General features: G+C 38.3%; 1 protein-coding gene across 7 annotated transcripts in view; it reads left to right on the top strand.

Annotated features, from left to right (window-relative positions):
- The window catches only part of PCNX1 (pecanex 1), an 89,400-nt gene extending 67,523 nt beyond the window's left edge, over positions 1–21,877 (top strand). For all 7 annotated transcript variants that reach the window (XM_015630477.3, XM_015630482.3, XM_015630480.3 and 4 more), the window contains 11 exons: positions 768–983; positions 1,371–1,624; positions 2,574–2,804; positions 4,107–4,207; positions 5,414–5,564; positions 7,228–7,458; positions 7,841–8,115; positions 9,798–10,039; positions 11,099–11,535; positions 12,930–13,070; positions 16,490–21,877. In XM_015630477.3, coding sequence (XP_015485963.1) covers positions 768–983; positions 1,371–1,624; positions 2,574–2,804; positions 4,107–4,207; positions 5,414–5,564; positions 7,228–7,458; positions 7,841–8,115; positions 9,798–10,039; positions 11,099–11,535; positions 12,930–13,070; positions 16,490–16,630 — 2,420 coding nt within the window. In that variant the 3' untranslated portion in view covers positions 16,631–21,877. The remainder of the gene's footprint in view (positions 1–767; positions 984–1,370; positions 1,625–2,573; positions 2,805–4,106; positions 4,208–5,413; positions 5,565–7,227; positions 7,459–7,840; positions 8,116–9,797; positions 10,040–11,098; positions 11,536–12,929; positions 13,071–16,489) is intronic.
- The last annotated feature ends 1,284 nt before the right edge of the window (positions 21,878–23,161 follow it).

Genomic DNA, 23,161 nt, shown 5'->3' with positions numbered 1-23,161 from the left:
ATTTTGGTAGTTGGTTTGGAGTTTTTTGGGCGTTACTTTTGTCCAGGGGGAGGGAGGCATTTGGGATGTGGGTTGGTGGGTTTCTTTCTTTTTTTTCAGGGGTGATTTTTTTTATTGTGGCTTTTTTTTTTTTTCAAATGTGAATGGCTGTCGTTGAATTTTTATAGGATTCATGATCAGTTTGCCCTTTAATCTTGTCTAACCGTGCCCAACATCTCTGTTGCTTTGTCTACTGTTAGTTTTTCTTCCATCATCTCTTGCTTTATTCTTTAGGCTCTCCCATAAGTTTTTTGATTTCACTATTAGGTTTGTGTTACTGCTTTACTTTTTATATCTAAAAGCATCAGGCATTAAAGTGATTTGCTTTTTATTCTTGAATAATTTAAACAGTGCTGAGTATTATTTGAGGGTATCTCAATATCATGGTAATGACCAGTACAACAGACATCACTGAGATATGTCTGTGCTCATTGGCTTTTGCACTTTGTTATCTTGAATAGGTTGATGGGAGATGCATGAGTGGAACCGAAGGAATAATGTGGAAAATGGAGGAGTGATGAAGAAAAAATTTGGTTCAAAATACAAATGTCACTTGACATTCTTTTGGAGTAGTTGTCCCCTAGAAAAGGGGAAGTGGGGGGTAGAGTATGACCTTGAAACAGCATTGTGGTCAAGAAAAAGATAGGATTCAATGTGAAGTAATAATTGACATTCAAGCTTGATGTTTTTCTGCAGTTTCAGATAACCTAAATCCAATCTTCCTGCAGGTTCAGATGATAACAACCTGAATTCTATCTTCTATGAGCATTTAACCCGTTCCCTTCAGCACAGCTTATGTGGAGACTTGTTGTTGGGTCGCTGGGGAAACTACAGTACTGGGGACTGCTTCATCCTAGCCTCTGACTACCTCAATGCACTAGTACACCTTATAGAGATAGGAAATGGCTTGGTCACCTTCCAGCTGAGGGGGCTTGAATTCAGAGGTGAGTGTCTTAGATGTCACTAGCTGCCTGCACTAAAAAGTAGGCTTCTGCTTTGGAAACTGAAATTATTTTCAGTTTTATCGTATTAATAAATTCCTTTGAAAATGGGCTTCAGGGAGTCTCAATGCTCCTGTCACTTGATGCTAAGTCCCTCTTTCCATTTTAGTTGCAACACGGATACTTGTTAGAGAAACGTAACTGAAATGGGATCCTAGAGTGATAAATTACGATATCTAAATCTTTGGTGTTTGTTGGCAGATAGTTCACTTAGTGTTAAAATAATTTAATTGGAAATAGGTTGAATTTTAGTCTTCCAAACACAAGTTTACATTAAACCAATCATATAAAGCATTCAACTCTTTCTTCTTTTCTCTGCTTTCTCCTTAGGAACTTACTGTCAGCAACGAGAAGTAGAGGCCATCACTGAAGGTGTAGAGGAAGATGAAGGGTTTTGTTGCTGTGAACCAGGCCACCTTCCTCACATGCTTTCCTTTAATGCTGCCTTCGGGCAGCGTTGGCTGGCCTGGGAAGTGCTTGTAACAAAGTATGTTCTGGAGGGTTACAGCATCACTGACAACAGTGCAGCTTCCATGCTTCAAGTCTTTGATCTCCGGAAAATTCTCACCACTTACTACGTGAAGGTGTGGCTTGGCTCAGTGCAGCCTGTGGGGGGAGGCCAGCTGGGCTGCACCTGGGAACTGCTCACTGTCTTGAGCTCATACTGTCTCTCACATGAGGATCATAGGATGAGGTGATAATTACAGATGTACAAGAGGAGGAAGGAGTTTGTTGTACTGGTGGTGACTCAGTGCTCTGGTGCATGAGCAGGACAATGACCCTGCACTCCAGATCAGGGAGAGGGCACCTAGCTGAAGCTGGAATCAAAACTTTAAAACTGTCACCCAGATACAGTAGAACTGTTGTAAATGAAAAGTTGGGTAGTTTGTTTCTTTAGAGAAAGCTGAGCTGCTTTGGTCTTCCTAAGCTGTCCAAACCTATCTTTGGTTCTTAAAAAAGAAACAAGCCTTCTCCTCCAGTTTTAAGATGACTGTAGGCCTCAGAACCTTTTGGATAATCATTGTACTAATTGAGATCTTTCATAAACTACCCTCTTTCTGAGAGCTGAAAATTCTCAGGTTAAAATATTTCCAAGATACTTACTCACACATGCACACAAATTGCGTTCCCTAACACAGGTGTCTTAAACGGTTTTGTGTTTTGTTTTCTTTTTGATTAAGAGTTCTTTAGAAATTTGGTATCTAACCCTCCATGTTAACTAAGTAAAAAAGTTTATGTATTTCTTTTCTGCAAAAATTACAGTGAGGATCCTATCCCATCCTTTTTTTCCTTTCCTTACTCCTTCAGTGTAGGCCTCAGAAATCCTGACAGACTTTGAAAAATACTCCTATACACCAACTGTATAGTGTTTTCTGTGCAAATCTGTTGTACCTGTGAGCTATATAAAATGATGTGTGTAATTTTCATTAATTTTCGCAAAAATAATGCAAATAAGTTGAAACAATTGACATTGCTGACCGGGATTTTTTTAATTGCAGTGTTGACTCATATTTTTAACTGCTACTGTTTCAGGGAATCATCTATTATGTCACAACATCCCCCAAGCTAGAGGAATGGCTAGCTAATGAGACAATGCAGGAAGGACTGCGGCTGTGCACAGACCGCAATTATGTGGATGTAGACCCAACATTTAACCCCAATATTGATGAGGATTATGACCACCGTCTGGCAGGGATCTCACGAGAGAGCTTCTGTATGATATATTTGAACTGGATAGAATATTGCTGCTCTCGAAGAGAGAAGGTAAGTATGTGAGGAAAGCCCTTCACTATTCTTGGATGCTGTCACTTTTTTTTTCCTGTTGATTTGACTTACAGATAGGTTGAATGCTGATTTTTTATTTTTTTTTTTTTGAGGTGTAAATTTAATAGATTCTGGAAGTAGTGTATTGTTTAACCAATTCATTAATGAATTTTTTTTGCCAGCTCAAATCAACCAGTTGAATCTTAGGCATTTATCTACATGCAGAAGGGTATGTCTGCAGAATTGGTGTTTTGTACTTAGATATCAGTATTCACAAATCAACCCTAACTTAAACATCAAAACAAAAATCCCTGAAACCCAAGATACTGTTTCCAGCTTATCAGACTCACTCCTTTCTCAGCGTTCACATTACACCATTCCTTTGGACCATTGGAATTGTTGGCTTGTGAAAACAGTCATACATTATTCAACCTTTTCTTCTTTTCACAATCATTCCACCTTTTGAATAGGAGCATTAGTATGTTTGTAGATGAATGCCTTGACATTTTACTGTTTATAACAAATAACTGTATCAAATTAGTGTTGGAGAATAAGGAGAAAGTGATTGAGATTAAAGGGACACTAAATTGGAATTTGTGTTTGAAGGATCCAAGACTTAAGGGTTCAGTTTTGCTTTGGAGGTAAAAGATCAGTTAAAGCCCATTTTAACAGGGGTAAGAGTGTCCTGTGATCAAAGGACCAACAAAAGCCAAAGAAAATTATTTCCCTCCAAGAAATGAACATGAAATATTTTGTACATGTATTGAAAATCAGGTTTAATCACTTAATGGAATGATGCCATTTGCTAGGGCATTATATACCCTAGCTATACTTTTGAACTTTGGCTTTGAACTGAGGACTAGTCTCTGTTAACTAACCCCTTGACTAAAGCCGTAGACCAGGGAAGTTGTCAGGTAAATCAGGCTTACATATTCCTAACCAGTGATAATCCACTATATTCACTGAAAATACTTTTGTCTAAACCCCATAATTAGCAAATCAGCAGTGTGCCTGCAAGATACACACCATAGGGAATGTAGCATGCATCTATTTAGCTTAAAATTTGTCTTATTGCAAATCATGTGTGTTTACCTTTACAAGTATTTTTAGGTACTTGTGTAAAACCCTTGCTCAGACTTTGAATAAGAATTGATTTTTTTAGGAGTGTCTGCTGTGGTAGGTACATACACACACTTGAAACTGCTGTGTTTGGGTCTTTTTACTCCTCCTGGCAGAATCTTCTTTTTCAGTAGCCATTTCTTTAATCCATTCACCTATTATTGTTTCTTTTGTTATTACAAGCCACTGGATTCAAGTAAAGACTCACCCCTAGTGACATTGTGTTATGGACTGTGTGTTCTGGGGCGGAGAGCATTGGGAACAGCTTCACATCATATGTCTAGGTAATAAAATGTTGCTGCTGTAAGCTTTCTATCTTCAAAATCCCTCTGAGTTCTTAGATTAGTTTTAGATGAGTATCTTTTCATAGAAGAAATAGATAATTAACACCATCTTTTCTTAAAGTGGGCAGATGTGCTGTGTAACTTGTCTTCATTACAACAGCCAGTGAAATGTACCTAAAGAAAAGCAAATGGGGGAGAACTTGCAGCTAAACATATTGTTTTATTGAACTAATTCAAGATGGGAGTTCTGGTATGGGTAAGGATTGGTTTTAACCAGTTTAGAGCTGAGTGAGTTCTAAAAGCTTCATTTCCTGCCAGCTAGATGTCCTGTATGGAAGTAAGGGGAACAAGAGGAAAATTTCTTAAAATGAAAAACTGATATGTCTTGGTGGATGTTAGATGAGACCATTGTAGTAAGTTTCACAGTTTACCTGGCTCTGTGGGAAGTGGTTGTGTTTTATAAAAATCTTTATTTCAATTCTGTTTTCATATGGCAACTTTCTTGCAGACTGACAGCCTCAGTTTTAGAAAGCAAGTGTAAAATACAGCTATAACATTCAGGAAATGACGAAGTGATGTCTTTAAAAAGAAGCATAATTGAATGTGGAAGCTATTGGTCAGCTGGATGCTGACTATATAAAACCTGTTCTACTTCAATTTCAGTGCAACTGTTGAGTAATTCTTCTAAGTACCAGCCAATTGCATCTTGAAGGTTGTTATATAGAGTTGCAAGAGTCATCAGAGCATATTTGGTTTTTCACTTTTAAGTTAGCTTAGTAATTGAAAACAGTGCCTTTCAAGCATGAAAATTTGACAAGATTTTTATTTTGTACTAAAGCATGGACAACTGAAGTTGCATACCCTCTCTCTTTAACTGGTCTGTTGTGTTACATACCCTGAAAAGTTTTGCCTTTAAAAGTCTTCAGAATGAAATCAGGCACTCCTTATATTTGTTTGCATTAGTCCACGTAAATAATTTGTTGCATGTACAGTTTGTTCATTACCTGTTCAGTGCAGGTAGACATCTGATGTATCAAATTTTCTTACACACACATCTTTTCCCTGTCTTATCCTGTAGCTTACCTTGATAGAGAGGAATTGTGTGCCTTTCTGTGCAGCTCAGTAGTTTATTTTCAGTGATAACTGTGGATATGTTTGTACTTCTGTTAATATTTGGGTTGTTTTCATATTTTTCTCCCTCAACAGTAACCTGGAATCCTTCTTGTATGGTCTGCATGCCCTATTTAAGGGTGACTTCCGTATATCTTCAATTAGAGATGAATGGATCTTTGCTGACATGGAATTACTGAGGAAAGTAGTGGTCCCTGGAATACGGATGTCACTGAAGCTACATCAAGTGAGAGATGACACAGAAAGATGTGTCCAGTTTTTTACTTCTGTACATTTGTTCTTTTAAAAATTAGTGGCTGGGAGAAAGGAAAAAGAGGATGAGAATAAAAGGACTGTGATAGAAATAGACAACTGAAAGCGAGGGAGTATCATGTCTTGTCCTTTGATTTATTACAGCTTTTGTGGAAGGTGATACAGAAGAACAGGGAATGCTGTTTATGCTCAGAGCTTGAAAATTACATTAACTGTAGATCAGAGAACATGTCAAGCCCTATTTCATACCTACTAGAGATTTCCCTTATGAACAAATTCTCTGATATTTTCCCTCTCTTTTCCCTCCCTACACATATGTAATTGGTTTAAAAGGTTATGCATTCAAAGCTGCATAGTCCTCTCCTCCAGCGGGAGTTGCTTTTCTTTTTCTTTTTACTTTGAAGTATTGTAATCACAGGTTTCAGGTGAGAATGAGAAGGTTGCTTTTCCATAAGCTGAAATTAGAGTTTGTCTCTGTAGTGAAGTGCAGGTGAAGATGAAGGGTCTCAAATCCTGTCCAGCACATGTATTAACTCAGCGAGTACAAGGAAACATGTACTTAGTGATAAGCACTCTATAAGGGAGGAGAAATGTTGGTACTCAGGAAAGATATATTGCTTGAAAATCATAATAAGTAAACAAATCCTAGTTGCAGTTTAAAAATTATTATTAAAGTTTCTTTTATTTTTTTTGCCTTCATTGCAGTCTGGAGTCCCCCAAAACTGGCAGTGATTGAATGAACTCACTCATGTAACACAAACTCTCTGAATTTAGGAGAATGTGTGTGTTAGGAGTACATGTAGCAAAGCAGAATAATTACCAAATCATTGTTGAAACCAGAAGTACCACATGAACAGCTCTCTGAGTGTTCTCAGAGGGTTATTGTGCAGAATGGGTTTGATTGAAGTCAGAGAATGAAAAGTGAGAAAAAAACAGATCACACTAACTATGAAAAAATGAAAGTTCTGAACATTATTCTGTCAGTCTATGAAAGCTGATTTTATTCACTTGTAGTGCATGTGCATAGGCTTCAGTCAGTGTGGAAATTTAGCTGTTAACCACAATCCTTTTTTAACCTGAAAGTAATGTTACCCAATACTGAATTGAATTTGCAGGTTTTGTGTTTTTATCTGACTGGCAGTAATGTGTCTTGATAGTGTCTGATGCTTAAAAAGTTTGTCATCAAGTATTAATGTGAACATTTTAATAGTGAATATTGGGTTTTTTCTTATTACTATTTTCATATAGTACAGTCTCAGTGAATAATCAATGCTTTAAGTGTGTTTTATAATTTGAAGCTTATGAGAAGGTAAAACTAAAAAGCTTCTGCCAACAGTATAGATATGAATCTAGTGTAAAATTCACCTAGAAATGTACTTGAATCAGTGATAGGCAGGTCCTACTAATAATTTTGATTTTAAGTTAAAAAAGAAATAAACACCCACAAACAGAACCAATCTGTTGTAAAAAGTCATCTTTAACAGTGTTCTAAAGTAGATGTTTGATACTTTTGATAGCTAACTTTGTGTAATGCACTGATCATTTCAAAAGTTTGAGGTGTGAAATGTTCTATTTTTATATGTAGTTACATCTGAAATATTAATCATACCTTATTGAACATGTATTATTTGAAACAGGATCACTTCACTTCTCCAGATGAATATGATGATCCTTCTGTCCTTTATGAAGCTATAACAACTCACGAAGAAAATCTAGTTATAGCACACGAAGGGGACCCTGCTTGGCGGAGTGCAGTTCTTTCCAATTCTCCGTCCCTTCTTGCTCTGCGTCACGTGATGGATGATGGCACCAATGAATATAAAATCATTATGCTCAATAAGCGCTATCTCAGTTTCAGGGTCATTAAGGTGAGCTTTGTGTACATTTTACAGTGTGACAGCAAGTTGGGGTGTATTTTAATAACTATACCAAACTGCTGCCTCAACTGAAGTATTTACTGGTTTGCTATTAATCAGGCTGGTTCATCTCATACAGTGCAAGTATTGTATCAGAAAATCAGTTCCTTCTCACTTAAAATGTTATTTCTCATCTCATTCTTAGATTTGTTTATCCTCACTATTGCAGCCTGTAAAAGTCCCTAAGTTCAGCCTGTAAAAGAACTGCATATGAATGCTGGCAGTTCTGTAGTGCAATACTGCATGTGCTCACAAAGGCTTTGGTATAACACAAGTCACCACTTGGTCTCGTTGCTTCACTTTCTGACACTGCCTCTCTTCTTGGCTTTTGCAGGTCAATAAGGAGTGTGTACGTGGCCTGTGGGCAGGACAGCAGCAGGAGCTTGTCTTCCTGCGTAATCGTAATCCAGAACGAGGAAGTATCCAAAACGCTAAACAAGCTCTGAGGAACATGATCAACTCCTCTTGTGACCAGCCAATTGGATACCCAATCTATGTCTCTCCTTTGACTACTTCCTATTCAGATAGTCATGAACAGCTAAAGGACATTCTTGGGGGAGCCATCAGCTTAGGAAACATCAGAAACTTCATAGTGTCTACGTGGCACAGGTGAGCTGAGGAAATGGGTTCTCATTAGTATGTGTTCATGCTCTCATATTCCATTAATTAGTCATGCACAGGCCCAACACAGCATAATTTATAATATTCAGTCACATCAAAATAAATAAATCTTGACTTTCACTTTAGGCACATCTGTAGCATATGACAACTGCTTTGGTACAGGGTTTAATGTCCAAGGCTGAGTAATAGACCACAAACTACGTAAATGGGAGCTCAGGGGAAAGAGGACAAAGTCTAGATGCAGGAACTTCAACTTCAGATTTAATGTTAGGTCTGATATTGAGAGACAATGAAATTTCTGTACTGTTTTTCAGTATGATGGCTTCTGCAGTCTATAATGCCATCTTTACAGAATCGGGACTGTTTGGTAGGGTTCCTGTCTGACAGATATTTAGCATGAAAGTGCCTATATTAATGTTTTAGGGCAGGCTTATATGTAGTTATGCAAGCTTTAGCTGTTCAAAATCTCACAGATGCTTATATGTTATATAATGCTGTATGTTAGTGCCAGAACAAGTAACTGGAACGATACAATTATTTCTCCACGTGACTCCTGGGTAATCCAGTACAAACTCTTCTGTGCTGTGTTTTATAGGCTGTGAGAACTTTTACTGCACTTCTGGCCCTCAATTAATGTGGCTCCAAAAGCAACAGTGGCAGCTGTGTGGCATTCAGAAATGTGCATTTCTTAATGTGCAGTTCTTAGTAGTTCCAGGGGTTGGTGCCATGGTGTGAACAGTCCTGTAGCTGTTCTGATAGTTGTGTTTATCTTAGATTTCTATAGCATATTAGAACAGAACATGCTGCTTCACCCAGAGTGCTAAAATGACAACATTTACTGCAGTCTGTGGTGTTTGTCTCCTATTGCCATCAGCGTGTCCAACTTAATAGAATAACAGGTGAAAGCATGACACCCAACAAGTATTTGAATCCAAGGTGTTTACGCTTCAGGATTCTAGTCTTGGGACAAAAAAAAAATTGGAAAGGAGTGCTCAGTGTACTTGAGTGTGACAGAAAAGAAAAATAAAAAATAGGAATTGAAGGGAGGAGGAAATGTGCTTTGGTTTTTGTGTCTGTTTGAAGTTTATTAGTGTAAACAATGGGATGAAAAAACTACATGGTTATGTGTACTGGAAAATGGTGGCTAACCTACTGTCTGAATGTTCAGTATGTGCTTCAAACTACTGTGAGTGCATTACTGAACACAACAAAAACTAAATACATTAAAAACACAGCAAACATTCTTTCCTTGCTTGTCTATGTAGACAAAGCTTTTGCAGCGTAACAGTTACATATGACTACTGTGTTAAGTAGCATGAGTTTTACTAAACTGTTCCAAAATAGCTAGGATGTTCTATGAGCATTTGAGTTGGAATTTTATCACTTCACTGTACTTCAGAGGTGGCATAATTTAAAAAAAGCTAATTTATATGAGCATTTGACTTGTCATAAATAACTGTTACTGAATGAAGCTGTCATGAAGAAAATTGCAATCTCTTAGAAAGCAGTATTTATATTTGCAAAGCATATTCTGAGAAAATAAAGTCAAGTTTTAACTGATTTTAGAAAGTGCTGTGGATTGTGCTGAGTAAAGCTTGTCATGAAGCACTTCTTAGAATCCTAATGATTAGGAGGTGTGCCTTAATGTATCACTTGCATTATATTTCCAGACTAAGGAAAGGCTGTGGAGCTGGCTGCAATAGTGGTGGAAATATTGAAGATTCAGATGCTGGAGGTGGAGCTTCTTGCACAAGTAACAATGCAACTATCAATGAGTCACAGAGCAGCATGTCCCAAGGAGGAGGGACTGCAACTACAGGGCAGGGACCTGGAGCAGTACAGCACCCTCCTGTTGCAGCTCATCCCACAACTTTTCCTGCAGCTCATCCACCAACTCATCCCTCCACACTGGGTAAAGTTAAAACAAGGAAACAACTTCATACAAGTTCAGTTCTATAGCCAGAGCAGGCCTTTCAGCTCTTTGGCCTAAGTTAAAAGAAAAAGCAAACAAATGTGACGTGATTTTGTGTTAAGAGCTGTTGGATTCTTCTTAAATTACAGTACAGTTTTATGCAATACAAGGTTCAAAAACAGATCTGATTAATAAGGGTGTAGTTGTGCTGACAAAATAGATTAAATAACTTTTTATAACACGCTTCTACAGACTGGATCTTTTAATTTCTGTTGTATTGTTTGCAAATGCTTAACTCATCATTTTTTGGGAATGTTTATATTTCTTTTTTGTGCAGTGAAACAAGTTCTTATTTGCACAGTATTCTAGCTGAATCTACCCAAGTGTCCATAGTGATCTGTAGTTAAGGAGGCGAAAAATACTAAAGCTGAGAAAAAGTCTTTCAAATGTTGCCTTTACTCACAAAGAAAACACAGATGTATGTAGCTGAATGAACATAATTAGATCTATCAGCTGAGGAGAGGTATCTGCAAATATTTAGTATAGGAAAAGTAATTACACCAATGCTCATGAACTGCATTTTCTGTTTTTAACTTAAAGTGTACTAAATTTCAACTTTTTTAAAAGAGCTTTTGTTCTAACAAATTTTCTGACACAAACTTTGAATGTGTAATCAAGCATATTAAGAAAGAGTAGTCAGTATTTTGAAACATGGGCATCTGTACCTGTCTTACTGCCTTAAGAATGGTAAACTGAAGTGCTAATATTAAGTAAGGAATTGTTAATGCAGAAAGTGCAAGACTGAAGCATTTTTCAAGTTACTTGTCTGATAGAGATTGTGAATTGAACAGAATATGAAATTCTGAGATAAATGGAATGTATTGAAATGTTCTGCTATGTGAGATGCAGCAGAGATTTCTGCAATACATCTGTTTCAGATGATGTTCGTTAGACCAATCACTTTTGTGTATCTGTGCACTAAAACATTTGTGTGTTGGCAGTCTGTTTTGTGGGGGAGGCTGTATCGAACTTTCCTGATTCTGTATCTTTTACTTTTAGGCACCAGTCACAGCTCTCACTCTGTGCAGTCCAGCCTTGTCAGACATTCCCCTGCCCGTGCCTCAGTAGCTAGCCATTCATCCTATTGCTACGGCAGCCGTCATTCATCTCTTCGCACATCCACCACAGGCTTTGTGCCTTGCCGGCGCTCTTCCACCAGTCAGATTTCCCTTCGTAACCTCCCATCATCCATCCAGTCCCGCCTCTCTATGGTGAACCAAATGGAACCTACTGGCCAGACTGGGGTCAGCGTGCAGCATGGACTGCCCTCTTCTAGCAGCTCCAGCCAAAGCATCCCAGCCTGTAAACAGCATGCCCTTGTGGGCTTTCTAGGGACAGAAGGAGGGAGTAATGCAGCTGAAACTCAGTCAGGTGGCAGTGCAAGCCCTGCAAATCAAATGCAAGCCAAAAAGGATGACGTTATTTACAGAATCCAGGTGAATAGTCTAGAAGAACAACTTAACTTATGTTTCCACGTGCTTTTATTAGTTGTTCCTTTGTGTGTTGTTGAAATCGCTACGCAAATACACATTCTGGAATATCTGATGTACAGTTGCTGTGCAGCTGTGTTTGGAGAATTAATGTAAAGGAAAGGTTTTGTGGACAAGCAGCCTTCCTGCATGTTCCTTGTTTATATTGTTTTTATGTTTTGCTGTAGTGCGGCTCTGAGAATGTCAGTGGAACTCAGTTCCACTTCATATTTAGTTTACCTTTTAAACATTATAGTAGGTAAAGCTAAACAGCTTAATTTGCAGGATAGAAAGCTTTTTTTCTTTGAAGCCGAGTAGATTTTCCACAAAAGTAAGTGTAAAAATACTTGCTTTCACTTTCATATGTATTTATTCTTTGGTTATATCCACTTCAGGGTTTACTCAACAGCAAATATTTCACTATTGATTAAGTTAATCATGGCAGCCTTACTTGTTCTGTGAAAATCCAGAAATGTGTATTCTTGCTTTCTTAGCTTTTATTAGCCCCACACACATTCTTTGGCATTATACTTGTGGGAGACCTCAGGAAGTGTATTTAAGAGGTTAGATCATAATATACATGATTTCATTGCTGATGCCACCTCAGTTGAGAGTAATCCTTAGTAAATTGCATCACAGTGGGCAAAATTAAATTCATTTTTCAGGTCTGTAGCTTTTGTTTGCAGGCAAGGGCCCTTTTATGAAGCTGTTTACTAATCCTCTGTGTGGGGAGGATAAAATGGATATGTGCCCTTGGATAGTGGACAGTATGAAGTTCTCTCTGTCCTTAAATAGGAAGAATTTTTCAGGAGTTTTCTCCTGCTTGCCCTGTGGAAAGGCCAGTTTTCTTCAAAACACAGGGTGGGTCTCAACTAACCGTGCTAGTAGATAAATACTTCTTCTGCCTAACAATGAATTCCCCAAGTCTATTATACTTATAAGTATAATAAGTAATAATCTTACAATCTTACTATTATAAGAAGTAATGAGCCGATTTTAACAGCTCATCATCACTTAACTTTTCCCTGCTACTAGACTGTGCTACCAATGCTTTTGTTTTGCCAGCTCCCCAACCCTGCCATGACCTAGTATAACTGAAAGAAGTGGGGAAGGGAACCAGAGCTGTTGATTCAGTGAACTGGCATATTGTCAGCTGTGTCTGAAACCACAGCATCATTTCCAAATTCAGTGCTGTTTGGGCTTGGAGAGCCTGGACATCAAGTTTCCAACCTTGAAATTGGTCAGAAATCGATTTCAGTGGGTTGAAGTCAATTACCTGGAATTATGCAAAAGGTTACAGTTTATCTGTTTCTTTTAAATTTTGGCTGAACTAACAGTCAAAACTCAATTCCTACTTATAGTTAATGGATCCCAGTCAAGTACTGGAAGGGATCAACGTGTCAAAAAGGAAAGAGCTGCAGTGGCCAGATGAGGTGATACGGCTAAAAGCTGGAAGAAACAGCTGGAAAGACTGGAGTCCTCAGGAAGGCATGGAAGGCCATGTAAGTTTTGCTTGGAAGTTGACAAGCTAACCTTAAAGAAGGCAGTGTCTTGATTCTGTGGCAGTCTGCCTATGTGTCAGTGCAAAGATCGATGTAGGGGATAAGTCAGATCAGCAGCTGTTCTCAAAGTCACTGTTGCTGGAAGAGCAGGTCTAGAATCCTACTTTGAGGCAGAGAACTATTTCTGCAACTCTGTGCAAAAGATGCAAGATGATGTTTCAAGTATTGTCAGACACCACTCCTTCCTTGCCTTCTTTCAGCTCGTCATGATCTCTCAGGCATTGCTGTCATTCATCTAACATTCATTTTTCCTTTCTTTAAACTCAATCTCTGAACAAATAAAGATCAGTTTACTAACAGGTCCTTAATTGAGAGATTAACAGTATTTGGTTTTAAATTATTCTGATCAAAATAGAGCCAAATAAGATTGTCTTTAGATGTCTTTTTATTATATAATAAATACATGATAGATGTTTCCTTTAAGAAGGAAATCTGTTCTAACTAAAACTTGTGAAAGCCCATGACTTGAAATTCTGTCTCTTCTAATCTTCTTAAACTTCTAATCTGCAGTTTACAAACATTCACTTCATTGGCTAGAAAACTTATCTTCCAATTTAGGCTCCTTTTAAGAGCAAGAAACCCAGTGTGGTCTTTAAAGCTTTTTGATTTTTACTGAAATGTACCTTTTTTTTTTTTTATTTTTAAGATCTTTATGTCTGTAAAGGTGCTCCAGTATTCTTTCAGTGATAGAGGGAAGAGACACTGACACTGTGTCTGCATTTGTTCATCAATACAACTGTATTTTAATTTGAAATAGAACATTTTGGAAGAAATTCCTTTGCTTAATTTGGAGGCATTATTTATAAATTGCTATTAGGGATAGATTTTGCCATTTGAAAGTCCACTTCACTGTGGATATATGTGCCAACTTCAGGTAAGGAGTAGAAATATGCCAGTAACACAATGTATGCTGTATCTACCTTGCTGTTGCATCTACATGAAGAAAAGGTCCTGGAAACACAATTATTCATGGAAGGAATCTACTAGAGTTGATTAGAACAGTAGGGTTCTAATCAACCTATGTTGTTGGTAGCGCCTGTGAGTAGAATACTGTTGTAAATGTTCCCAGTTATGTTGGGTTTAGACATACTGTTGGAGATCAAGAATGTGGTAAAGATGGTGAATGTAAAGGGTTATGTTGAAACATGTCCTCTTCCCTGGTATCACTGGAAAATTTTTTTCAGGCTTTAGTGAGTGTTTTTTGAATTGCAGCATGCTGACATGTACAGTGATTGATGCTATAGAAAGATTAAAACAAGAGGATTCAAAGGTCAGAATAAGCTGTTGTTCTGAATGTTTCTCATCTATTTTTGGTAAAACATATTGGCAGTTTTTTTTAGAAGAGCATCTTGTAACCTAACAAGAAAGGGGGGAAAGCACCAGATTATCCTGTGTGTGATTAGGAGGAAAGGATTTAACGTGATGACATAGTTTCAACTGCCTGCTTCAGCTGCCTGTGGTTAAACATACTAGTATCAATAAAGCTCTTAGGACAGTTTTCCCTCTGTGATCCTGTGCCTGTGGTCCTTTCTGCAAATAGGCAGAAATTATTCTCACCTGCTGAGTTGCTGCTCATTAAGCAGTTTACCTTATGTCTGCTCTCACTATGAAGTTCAGCACTCAGTAGTTTAAAACTTTGCTGCTACATAGAAAAAAACATTTTTCCTAACTTAGCTTTTTATCTTGCTAAGTATGCAGTGCAATGTGTATGTAAGGCAGAAAGACATTATAAGGTTTCTTCAAGGAAATTACATTTAGTAGTTCTCTTTGGAATGTAACTACTTTTTCCAGGTTTTGAGAGGGTAAGCCCAGCATTATCTGTCTATGATGCATGATACTGGGGTGTAGAAGAAGCCTTTTCCTCCAAGAGATTCTTACCACCTCCTGATTACCTAATGACATCATTTTGCATGTACCAAATAAATGCCAGTCATGATAGAAGAGATGGTAAAATGGACTGTGGCAATATGGCAGTGATGAGTTTTAATCTGTGTACAACTCTTTGCATATAGTTTTCAAGGAGCCATGATATTGACACCTGTAGCTATCTCAAAGGCACCAGTGTTAAATTGGACAGCAAGGGTGTTGTACTTGGGACTTGATTGGAAAATGTTTTATTGTGTCTGGGGACAAGATATTCCTGGTCTCATTCCATACAGCAGTGTAAAAATTATATGGACACACTTTGAAATCAGTTTTGAACAGACACTTATATATCACACTGTTGCATCAAAGAGTAACTAAAGATGCTATGCTTCCCTGGCTGAAATGCTTTCCCTGTATCTATGCAGCATAGATCTCATGCAATGGACAAAGCTAAATGTCCTTCACCCCATGTTAAGAGAAATAGCCAGCTGTATATAATGAAGATTAAGTGAATCTCTTGGATTTTATTTTGGAAGATTGTGGCTTTCTGACATTTTTTTTCCCTTTATATCTTTGGGACTCCTGAAAACTTCACTGCTGTGGAATTTGTAAAAATTAGTTTTACTTACTTGTCTTGAATTAAGGGTTCTTTTACCACAATTGGAAAGCTTAAGATAATTTGATTTCTGTGAAACTGATGATACTTACACTCATGTTAATGAGGCATCCTTGTGGTTCCTTTGGGACACCCAGAAGTTAAGGGTGTGTTTTTAAGGGGACAGATGAGTAGAGACATGCAAGGTATTAAAAAGGGACCTTCTGGCAGTCAGTGTCAGTCAGGATCCTTGGAACTAGCACATCAAACTACTTGAATTCTGTAGATACAAGGGAGTATGGTACAATAATTTGTAGCACTGTTTCTGAACCCCTTCTTCTTTGTAATATTTTTTATTTAATATTATCTTTGAATAACTTGATTTAGAAGATCAACGTTGAATTCACAGTGCATAGGTAACAAAATCAGGGCAAGAGCTTTAACTTGCAAGAGACAAGTGGTTTACACGTGACTCCTGGTAAACAGCAGTTCTGTGCTCCACATCACTGAGGTATTTTAAGATTATTACAAATAGAGCATCAAAAAATACCAAATCTGTGTGCACTTTTTTCAGTTGCTGCTCACTTTGGATGAACTGTTTGATTCTAATTTGGGTAAAGTTGTTTGTTCCTACACAAATCTAAATCAGACTGGCTGCTCTCATGGTTTTAGAAGACCTAAATGCAATTTTAAGCTGCAGGTCTTTAGGAAGACTTCAATGTGCAGCTTATCTGTGGGTATGCTGTCATTGAAAAATGGGCAGCTAAGTCAGTATAGCACCTGTATTTTTGCTTCTTTGGCCCTGTAAAGGTCTTGAGTTATCAGCCATAACTTTGATCTGACAGCTCTCCCCCTGGAGCTTACGTTTATTATACTTTGTCTTTTTTTCCCCCCCCAGGTGATTCACCGCTGGGTGCCTTGCAGCAGAGATCCAAGTAGTCGGTCACATATAGATAAAACCATCCTGCTGGTTCAAATTGAAGATAAATATGTTGCTGTTGTTGAAACTGGAGTCCTTGAACTTGGGGCTGAAGTATAAATCTCTTTAGACTGAAACTTCCCCTTCTCCTATGGTTCAGAAGAGAGAAGGGTCCAGAAGAAGCAGCTCCCAGGACACAAAACTTTGGTCCGGTTGTAGGAAAGGACTTGAAACACAGATTTGTCTAAGTCCCTTTCCCCAAATAAACAAGTGTAAGAAATTTTTTTAAGTTGTTAGCTGCTGAAGAAACACTTGCATGAAGGATAGATTTGTTGAGACATATCTTTTGTTTATAAATTTTGTTATGCATTGCGTAATGCTTTAAATCAACAAACTTTTCAGTTCTAAGATCAGAGCACCTCATATTTTTCTAATTGTTTTGCCAAAAATTGCCATGTCTTGTCACAGAGTGCGTGGAATTCATCCACCTTATTTTAATGACATTGACTACAAACCTTCAGTTTGGTGAAACAGTGTAAGGGTTTCAGGTGTGGCAAGAAGAGACTGAACAGATGTATAGATTCTTATTCCTTATGAGCTAAACATTAATGAGAACTGCACTAATTTTTTTACAGCAATGCACTAAAAACAACCCTGAGATTGCTGAGAACATTTATTTATATATATAAATATAAGTATATAAAATACCATTATTTAAATTGCCTTTGGGATTAATCCCCTCCCTCTCCATATACATGTTGATGGTAAGGGCTGTGCCATGGGTTTGGTTCTATGTTCTGTATTTCGTACAAGTGCATTTGCTGCATCCTCTTCACAATAAATGGTAAAATAACAAATGTGTAGAAAAGCACCTGAGTATCCCTGTACTACATCAGACTTTACTGTGGTGGCAGTGGTACCTCAAGCCTGTACAACACGTCTAGCTTTAAAGTGGGCCCCAAAGTGACTTTCCATCTGTCTTCCCTTCACTAGCCACGCGCTCTTTGCTTCTTTACTCCCAGAGCTGGCTGTGTTGTTTCATTGGCTCTTCTCTGGCAAACACGGTGGTTTTAGTGTTGTAGTGGGAGGTGCAGGTCCATGATTACTTCACGGATGCTTGAAGGTTGTTTTTTTATTCTATCCAATTTAAAAAGAAAAAACAGCAACAACTCCCCAATCAAAATGAAAAAAGAACCCAACAAAACCTGACTTCTGCTTTTAATGATCTTTTATAGAAGGCACAGCCCTAAACTTGTATCACTTTTACCACCTTGCCTTTTCTTTCCCTTTAGTCTTCATTCTTTTCTATGACTTGAATTTTATTTTCTGTGATTATATATTCTATGTAAGTGTAATTTGAGTATTTATAACTGTGAAGTTGAATTATTCATGTGTTACATATCCTAGGTTTTATTGTATTTTTTTAAAAGTGTGTATTCAGGGAAACAAGTAACTCAGAACTATCATGGGAGTGTGAGAGGGAAACTGGTTTGTTCTTGACTTGCAGTTCCTATGACTCACTTTTCTTAATCCGTAAGAAAGAACTGTACCTGTTGTGATTGTTTCCTGTTTCTGACCTGTAATTATATAGGACTCTGTGGGGAATTTGCCTACACTTCTAGCTTTTGGGAGCAGCCATCTTCTTCCCAGTCACCTCCACTTTCTTTATATGTGTTGTAACTAGAAGAGACTTCTGATATACCACAGAGGTTATTATAATTAATTCTCTGACATCAGAGAAACATTGTCCATTATGTACCTAATGTGAGAGTGAAATTAGATGGGATTAGAAAAAAAGGAGGAAACAGCTACCTAAGAAACACTGGTATTCCAGCTCGTCACTATATGCCATCTAGCCATGAAAGGGTAAGTCTATGTGCCTGGTAGCTATTCCATCCCAGTTACACTTCCCAGTGAAGGATACTGGGACCTTGCTTGCATCATAGACTATGCAAACTTGTCCTTGAAATGCTGTGCATCTAAAAGTTGCATATTACCATTCACTTTTTTCGTACACAGTCCCATTTAATCATGGTATAAATGCACAGATCTGCCAGCCTTGAAACTATGTGGGGCAGCAAAATTATTTATCATGTGTATCACATTATGGAGTGGTTGAATTAATCTCCTGCATATGCAAAAATGTGGTACAGTAGATGAAACTTCTGTAGCGGTCTGCTAACACTGCTGTCAGGAATGAAGAAAATGTGTAAGTCTTGAATTGAAGGCCTTTTAGTTAAGGTTTTATTCTATGTCCTTCCCTTCAGGTAAATACCTCTTTAATTAATTAACCTTCCAGGTTTTCTGTATCATTAGGAACATTGCTTCATTTAAAAGGGAGAAGTTTGTTTGAAAATAAGCCCCTACTTGACATTAATTGCACAGGGTTGTTGTTTTTTTCCTTGGACTGAAGACTTGAGGTAAACAAATGACTGAAAACAAAAATATATAGTTTAGGCTTTTTGCTTAGTTGTTTTTTCTAAGCTGACTGAAAGAACTTTCAGTATGTTAATCTTAATTTCTCACTCTCTTCGGGGCAAGGTAAGGACAATGTCCATTGCTGGTAAAAGATGTGATAGGAATTAATGGCTTGTTAATGTGGAAATTTTAGTGCATATGTGTATCTGCCTGGAATTAGATTGGCAAACAGCAGATAGGGAAATAGAGACTTTTTTTTAAGGGCAAAGAGAATTTATTAATATTTCTATTTTTTTATAAAACTTAAGGCTTTTGGTGTGCTGCTTTCAGGAGATAGATTTTAATGTGGACAGCTAACAGGTTAACACTTCCTTTCAGGTACTCGGCTAACATCTGTTGTGAAGCCGTTCACATAGTGTTCATACCTGTTCCAGATCTGCTCAACAGAAGCCACCTAGTTGAAATCTCACTCTTCCATAAGGCTTTGGAAAATTAACTCTTTAGTTTTTCCCCAAACTCATTAAGATTCATATGATTGTATGTTGGTTTGTACAGAGTTTCTTTGGTTTCCAGTGGGCAAGTTACAAAAATGTGTGTTTTCTTCTAACTGAGAATCACACAGAAGTAACTAGTTTGAAGACCCTTCAGATCCTGGAGTCCAACCTGTGACTGAACAGCACCTTGTCAACTACGAGACCATGGTACGAAGTGCTACATCCAGTCTTTTCTTAAATACCTCCAGGGGTGGTGACACCACCACTTCCCTGGGCAGCCCATTCCAATGCCCAGTCACTCTTTCTGTGAAGAATTTCTTCCTGATGTCCAGCCTAAATTTCCCTGGCACAGTTCAAGACTGTGTCACTGGTTACCCGGGAGAAGGGACCAATCCCCACCTGGCTACACCCTCCTTTCAGGGAGTTGTGGAGAGTGATAAGGTTTCCCCCAAACCTCCTCTTCTCCAGGCTGCACAACTCCAGCTCCCTCAGCCTCCTCACAGGATTTACCCTTCACCAGCCTCGTTGCCCTTGTCTGGATTCATTTGAGCATCTCGGTGTCCTTCCTAAATTGGGGGCCCAGAACAGGACACAGCACTCCAGGTGTGACCCCACCAGTGCTGAGTACAGGGGGACAATCACTGCCCTGGTCCTGCTGGCCACACAGCCCAGGATGCCATTGGCCTTCTTGGCCATGTGGGCACACCTCCCCACAGGGTAGACCTGTCTATGGAAACCTCTGTTCTAGGTGGAAATTATTTAATCTTTTGGGTTTTTTTTCTTGGCCTTTGTCTTGATGTGTAATATTTTTCTGCTGTTGTAAGGATGGAGAAGATGGGTATTTTCAAGTTAGTCCTGTCAGTCCAAACTGAACCTTACCATAGAGCAGAATTTTTTAGATCTTTCTATACTTTTATGAAAACCCTTACAGATATTTGCTTTTCCTCTGTCCCCTTGCATTATGATAGTCTCTCTCCATAAGAACATTCCAGTTAAGCCCTACTGTTGTAGCTTCTAGGTACATCCCAATCTGTTTTCTTTCTCTCAGATTTCTAAAGTATTCTGATTAAAAAAACCAAAAACCTGAAACTGTCTTTGACATCAGTGATGACAACCAGACTTCTGTGCTACTTGCAGTGGATGATACTAGTGCTGGATTCTGGGGATCTCTCTCATGGTCCAGTATGTGTGAAATAGTTTCAGAGTTTGGGGAAGATGATGGTGACGATTATTTCTTGAGGTAATTCCATGTATGCTGAATGGTCCTACAGCCACTTTGCCTGGGACATCTGGGCATGTTTCTGAGTGATGATGTCAGTTTTCTGGTCAAGAGCGCAGTTATCATCAGTCATTCCTCATCCCATGGCCTCAGTGCCTTTGGGAACTGAAGAACTCTCTGAGAAGCCTGGATGACTGGTGAGATGACAGATGAAGACTTGTGGCATAGGTCCATGCCTTTGGCCCTTTGGCAAGAGACCATAAAACTGTCTGGATTTGGGCAAGAGGGGAGATGCCTTCTGATTGATTCAGCTTTCTCTGATAATGCACACACCACCATACGACCTAGGAGAGTGGATAACAAAGACACTGCTTTAAAGACCTTTCTCAATTACAGATCTCCATTCACAAAATGGAGCTGGATAGATTGTGTTTCTTACCATTAACAATATTATTCAACTTACATTGGATTTGGGGTTGCACCACCACAGGTTTTATGTACTTAATTTTATTAAGGAATTTTATACCTATTATATAGGCATCTATTCTTTTCTTGTCTGGCTTACTGTTTGACATTCTAATGCAGTACATTCAGTGGCGCTGGACTCTTTCAGAAATTGTACAGGTAATTCCTGGTGCCTTAGTAAAAAAGTGGGTACATAACACCTTGGTGGAAGGTAAAGCATGTGACTTGTTTCACCCCAGCATGATATGCATATTTCTAAAAAGGTGATTAAGATGGCTGCCCCAAAAGATTTTGGGAGTATATCTACATCACTTGGTCACGAACATTTGAATATGAGCAAATTTTATGACTTCTGGTCTGTACAGTTTGAATAGATAAGCCCAGTACACTTAGGCCACAACTTTGAAAGATGGCAATCAAATAGCTGGATATGTAACTTCTTACACAGGTGCCCCTGAAAGCTTGACAATAGCTGCTGGTTAGGAAATGGAGAGGGGAGTAGAGCATAAATGAGAGGATGGCTTTGGTTTTTAATGGACAATGAAAATATATATTGCCTCTACCAGCAAACAGTTACCTTGCCAGGGATAGGGATATATGTACCTGCGTGTCTGTGAGCGTGTATGTGTCTGCGTGTGTTACTGGAAACAGCCTGTAAATATTGTAGCTGTTTAAAATGGAAAAGGCAGAGAGTTTTTTTGCAACGTGTTGCAGCAAAAGGACAGTATTGACAGTGGAGAAACACTGAGAAATAAAAAAAAACTTTTTTCACTTGTTGTCATTTATTGCACGATTACATTCTTAAGATGTCATTCTCACAAATTCCCTGTAAGGACTGTTTTAAGTTTACTCAAATAATCCTTTAATGAAGGATTCTCTTGTTTAAAAATTGTCTTTTATAGCTATGCAAAGAATAACCTCAGCTATTCTGTTTTACTGCCAGCATCATCCCCGTTTTCATGCTTTTGCATAAATAAGTGCTACATGCCCTCATTTAAAATGTTTTGTCTTTGTTAAAGCATTTTCTCTATCAATGATTTCACTTCTCTTGAATGTTTTTCGAAGCCCTGAACACTCTTGTTACTGTCTTTGTGCTCAGTAATTTTTCATTTGTTGTACTTTGCTGGGAAATACCTTACCTAGCGTGGTTTAATCAGTCATTTCTAATTTTCTGCCATCCTTGATCTGATAGCCAAGTGCAGCATTGGGTGGTCCTCATTATGACTTTGCTTACATGAAATACTTTTTGATACAGTGATACTAGTTGAAAAATACTCAGCTGCTGTCTCTCCATTCTCTCAAGTATTTCACACTCCTACAGAGGGAATGTTACCTTGCCCCTTAGGGTTTGAAAAAAAAATCACTTTTAACATAAACAATGCTGATTGGATGTTTCCTTTCTATAAAAAGCATCTGGAAAGTTTCTTCTGCTTGCCTGTTACACTTGACCCATAGGTGCTTGAGGCCTCAATTTAAGAATGAGAGAGGATAACACAAATAGAGCATGTGTTCCTAAGGAAAAACAGCTTTTATTTTTTCATGTGAGCAAGTGCTTCTTAGTGCAAAGATTAAAAGTTCTGTAACTTTTGTGTTTATAAGCAGCTGAACTTTCAGCTGGCAATATCATAAAAGGAGGAGCAGCACTTCCAGACTGATTTAGGGGTGGCAAAGAGTAAGATTGTTGCTGTAGTCCACCATTTATTGCTGTCAGTGTCAGCCAAAGGCCTGCAACTGGTAAAAACTGGGGAACTGGAACCCTGGTTAGTGATTGGAGGCTATTTCTTAGGATAGTTTGCCCTGAGAGAAATCCTGTTTACTTACTCCAAGACAATGTATCCCTGGGAGCCTATGTAGGACCTGGGAGCAGTGTCTTTGCTTCCTCAACCCACACCTCGTCTGGGTGAATGGAATGCTTCCTTCTACTGCCAGACATGCTCCTCTCCTATTTTTAACAGCACTTCCTATGACCCATAATTCTTGTGTAGAAAGATGATATTTGGGTGCTAGCACTTTTTAGATCTCCTTGGCTGAATCAGTTTATGTGGATTTTCCTCT

Source organism: Parus major, chromosome 5 (genome assembly GCF_001522545.3).
Source record: "Parus major isolate Abel chromosome 5, Parus_major1.1, whole genome shotgun sequence".
NCBI classification, from domain to species: domain Eukaryota; kingdom Metazoa; phylum Chordata; class Aves; order Passeriformes; family Paridae; genus Parus; species Parus major.
The sequence above is the reverse complement of the archived record's forward strand: the minus strand, read 5'-3'. Positions and strand labels throughout refer to the sequence as shown.